The sequence below is a fragment of the Apium graveolens genome, chromosome 6 (genome assembly GCF_009905375.1).
Source record: "Apium graveolens cultivar Ventura chromosome 6, ASM990537v1, whole genome shotgun sequence".
Taxonomy (NCBI): Eukaryota; Viridiplantae; Streptophyta; class Magnoliopsida; order Apiales; family Apiaceae; genus Apium; species Apium graveolens.
Window position 1 is genome coordinate 124701195 of NC_133652.1, and position 5208 is coordinate 124706402.

Genomic DNA, 5208 nt, shown 5'->3' on the forward strand with positions numbered 1-5208 from the left:
TATGACGATGTTATGGCTTGCTCCGACTCCAACGGAGTTAACCGTTATTGTAGTACAAAATAGTTATCTATTATCTTCTCAATTTTATACTTGGGTTGACACTACATGATGCACAATGACTTCGTTATTTTCCTTTTTACTTGATGAAAATATTTGCTTAAACTTTTTTTTACCGTAAGTCAATGTACAGCACTTCAAAGATATGAAGGTATAAATTATTACCTTGCGGTTATGTAGAATCTCGCTTCTGTAATTTATAAGCACTCCGAGTAATAATATTACAGAAAATGTGTTTCTACATGTATGTACGTATAAAGGGCCTCTCTCTCTTCTCTCTCCCAACATATTATCGCTGTTTTCCAGTGCTGCTTGTTTGACACCCATGTTCAACTTTTGTCTGTCCTCTAAATTACCTGTAAGATCTACGACGCAATGACCATAAGAGTCACACAACGGAACGCCATTTGAATCCACAAATCCTGCAAAAACGAAAGCTAAAGAGTTGGCAATATTTATATATGATTTTCAGTGATATGTCTTTCCAGCTCCCAGCTGAGACTATTATGTTTCAATCCTATCATGATCCTAATTCCATCTCTCCCCAGGAATACCAAGGCTCTCTCTCTCTCTCTCTCTCTCTCTCTCTCTCTCTCTCTCTCTCTCTCTCTCTCTCTCTCTCTCTCTCTCTCTCTCTCTCTCTCACTCTCTCTCTCTCTCTCTCTCTCTCTCTCCCTCCCCCTCTCCCCCCCTCTCTCTCTCTCTCTCTCTCCCTCCCCCTCTCCCCCTCTAACTCTCTCTCTCTCTCTCTCTCTCCCCCTCTCCCCCTCTAACTCTCTCTCTCTCTCTCTCTCTCTCCCTCCCCCTCTCCCCCTCTAACTCTCTCTCTCTCTCTCTCTATCTCTCTCTCTCTATCTCTCTCTCCCCCCTCTCCCTCTCTCCCCCCCTCTCCCTCTCTGTATCTCTCATGTAACAAGTGGATGATAAAATTGCGCATGATCTGCAGGTGTATCATCACTGATGATGGGAAGATCGATGTCATTTTCGGGAATGGAGAGGTGTGAAGAAGTAAGAGGAGAGGATGAGATGTCAGATGATGGATCACAATCACTAGGAGAGAAGAAGAGGAGGCTTAACTTGGAACAGGTCAAGGCACTAGAGAAGAGCTTTGAGTTGGGTAACAAACTTGAGCCGGAGAGGAAAATGCAGCTTGCTAGGGCTTTAGGACTGCAGCCTAGACAAATTGCTATTTGGTTCCAGAACAGGAGGGCTAGGTGGAAGACTAAGCAACTAGAAAGAGACTATGATATTCTTAAAAGACAATTTGATGCTCTTAAGGCTGATAACGATTCCCTCAAGTCCCAGAACAAGAATCTACATGGAGAGGTAATTTTATTCTATAATTATTATTTGATAAACTGATTCCAAAATTATATATAAATATTATGATATATATGCTAGAATTTTGTGCTTTATCATCTGATATCTTTGTTTTAACATTTTAGTAATTGAGATATTCATGATCCCGATCAAACACTAAAGTCGTTGCTTATAATTTTACTTTTGTTTCCATTAAGATCAAGGTGAGTACGAAACTAAGAATTAGCTATGATATTGACATGCATAAGAGGTACCTTGAAATTGCTTCTGAAATCTGATTCTTTATAGTTCCTTTTAATTTCCATTTTGAATTATGAATAAGGGTCTTGCACAATTGCACAAGAGAAAAAAATTCATGAAATGAGGTTTGATCTAAATACCTTAATAATAGTATTAATTCTAACTAGCTAGATGATTACCTCTCTTACACGTAATTATGATTGCAGTTGTTGGCACTTAAAGGTAGAGGAGAATCAGGCAATGAGAACAGGACTATCAACCTCAACAAAGAAACTCATGAAGGTTCTTGGAGTAATGGAAGTGAAAATAGTTGTGATCCTGTCAACACTACTGCAGGTAATTACACGATTAATTAAATAAATTAAACAATAGTACAAATGTACTTCTTATTATACTAGGATGTCTTACTCTCAATAATTATGTCTTACTCTCTAGTAATTAACACCATATTAATCCCGGACCTGCCTAATTATGTATGTAAAAATAAAAATTTCCTCCATTTAGGTCCAACTCAAGTCTTTCTCCAAAGTTCATCATCCACACCAGACCTGCTGCATTCTCATCAAAGACTCAATCAAACAGTTCCCGACGAAACCTTCTGCAGCATGTTCAATGGCATCGATGATCATCCCGGTTTCTGGCCATGGCCAGAGCAACATCAGAATTTCCATTGATCATCACTATCATTTTATGGCATTTTTAATTTAATTGAATCCGAAATATAATCAATTAATTTACAACGTAAGCAATGCTTTTTCCCCCCGAATCTTATTTTTCTCTTAAATTTGTAGCCATCAGATCGATGTGTATAAATATAGACCAACAGTGGATCTATATTGCATGTTTATCTAGCCAAAGATGAAATTGGGCGGCTTAGTAATTTGAATGTATGATATTATGAATATTCCCAAATTTGTGAGATACAATAAAATATTGTTGCAAATCGGTTGGACCACTTGGGGAAATATAATAGAATAACACTAACAATCAAATAGTAGCATATAAAAGGTTTGAAGCTACATGTGACATGTTTGAGTAACATTTGCCAGTGAATGGGTCTTCTGCTCTGGCATGGGCCATCTACTGAAATTTATGCAATTTTTTAATCATAAACAACTAAACAACCAAAAATAAATAATTATAAGAGATTCTCTAGTTGAATTTAGTAAATAAATTATATATAGAAGTTGGAACTGCAGATCAGTCATCAACATCACAGGATCTTAACGTGGTTTTTAAATTTAGGCTAATATTTGATGATGTGCAAGTTTATATCTATACCTATATCTGCGTAGGTTTCAATTTGTGGGCGCATGTGTCCGCATGCAAAATCTTATTTCATGAAAATTATCAAGCATGCATCATAAATATTTGCATTTGAAAACAATTTTAGGAAGCATTTTAGGATAACAGCATTTAGCATTTCGCAATTCTAGTTCTTCCATTAACCTATGATGTTGATATAACTATAAATGTGTGTAGATTGAAAAGGTGCATGGTTTGGAAATTTATGAGGGTAGGCTAAAATCTAAACGGTGAAAGATGAAAAAAGGGTTGGAAGTGGGGATGAAAGGGATAGGAAGAATCGAAAGCACAAATTCCAATAGAAGAAGAGTCCAAAGAGAAGGGTTGAGAATAAAAACAAAGGAGTAGTGTTTAGTGTTTTCTTTAGAAGGGGCGGGGTCATTTTCTGGGAAAATGACATTTGTATTTTGTCTATTTAACTCAATCCTCATGCATCTCTCTATCTGTTTATCTTTCATCCCTCAGCCCAATTGTCAGACTGTGTTTCAAAAAGAATCCATGTGATCTACTGTATATCTAGATTTCTCTTCTTCTGCTACACCATTTTTTTAGTTTCACTTCCTCATTATTCATTAGATGCTTGTATCTGTCAATACACTATAAACACTCCACGGATCCTTTTGTACCTGTTTATCTACCGACCCCACCTTGATATTCGAATGCAAATGTATTTAGCGAAAAATATAGTCAGCACAAATGTATATAAAGATCTGTGTGAAAAAAACTTTGTTAAGTCTAGAGAATTATTCTGTTTAGAATATTTCAAAAAAATATAACCTAGCAAGCTAGCAATTCTACAAAGATCTGAAAAATTAAGTACTAGTACTAGTAGCTATTACGTACGTAGAACAACTGGAAATCAACTATGTGCACTAACTTAATATCTTTTGCACAAAAGAAGAAGTTTGGGGGCTCCAGTTAAAGTTGGTATATAAATTTGGTAGCATGGGAGAGTAGAGTTCTTGAAAGATCAGTCTGTGTAAATTAACAACAGTCACAACTAGCGTGATGACTTGGAATATATTGGTCCAATACTGCGTATGAAATGCGTTGATTTACACTTATATGTGAAAAACATGCATGGTATCACCTAGGGATTCTCAACTTCTTGGAGCTAGTAGCCATGCAAGTATAAGTATTTTCTAAAACAGATAAGAGCCCAAAGTTAGCTACTATTGACTTTGTAAACCTAATTTGGTGAACTATAAGTACTCTATACACTAATTTGTTATTTGTGCAACAAAACATATTTACTTAGAACTTAAATATGTGGTTATAAGACTATGAGATTACGCAGTAAATAGAATAGTACACCTGATGGTTAGAGTAGTAGAGAGGACCAACAGCACTGGAGACTATAGTGCGCGCCAATGCCTATAGATAGACCCATCTTTTATTTATCGTGAATTTTTTGTATATATTGAAATTGAAATTTTGTATTACCAAAAAGTAAAATTCATATACAAATCGTCTGATGTGGAGCCTCTCCAACAATAGAAACTCTTGTTCAAAAAATCTTATACGACAAATATCTATTAATAACCTTTGTTAATAAGCGAAACATTTTTTAAGTGGTACCTTGGTTTCACTTATTTTTTGGTACCACCGTCTAGGGCTGCACATGAGCTGGGTTAGTCAGTTTAGCGATTTTAACGACCCAACCCATTTAAAACGGGTTACAAAAATATCAACCCGTTAAATTCAAAAAAATTATGCAATCCAACCCTATTAATTATGTGATGGGTTGGGCCGGGTTGGGTTGGGATGAGTTAATTTGGTTAATCTAATCGGCATACATACGACAAACACCAGCCAACCTAATTTAATGAAATCATGTATTTGCAGTGATAAAATGATAAGGCGTAGCTATTTAATTGTTTTCAGAAATAAAACTATAAAAAAGAAACAGGAAGAAGGGACTAGTATTATTTAAAAATCCCGCTTATTACAGCCGACCATCAATTATCTTTCAAATGGATGATTTTAGGTTAAATAAGAATTATTTTAATTACAAAAGGGAAAAATGAGACTCCCCTGGTACATCCTAAGAACAAATCAAGAACTGCGTGTTTATAATTTATTTAAGGGTTCTTTATCTATTATACTCTGGCTTGTGGTCAGTAGAGCTAATAACACAAACAGATAGCTGGACTGCAAAGGAAACCAGTACTAAAATGGTTTGGGCCTATATAGTAGAACCGGGTTGGGTTGAGTTAAGGTTTTATTTATCAAAATTTTGACCCAACCCATAATAAACGGCCCAAATAAAAATAACCCAATTAACCC

The 5208-nt window shown here is 35.8% G+C and overlaps 1 protein-coding gene across 1 annotated transcript; it reads left to right on the top strand.

The window, feature by feature from the left end:
* Positions 1-290: 290 nt before the first annotated feature.
* On the top strand, positions 291-2573 carry LOC141668862 (homeobox-leucine zipper protein HAT7-like). Its single transcript, XM_074475894.1, has 4 exons — positions 291-615; positions 1004-1383; positions 1824-1953; positions 2122-2573. The coding sequence occupies exons 1-4, from the start codon at positions 519-521 to the stop codon at positions 2289-2291; spliced, it is 777 nt and encodes a 258-aa protein (XP_074331995.1). The 5' UTR covers positions 291-518; the 3' UTR covers positions 2292-2573.
* Positions 2574-5208: the final 2635 nt, after the last annotated feature.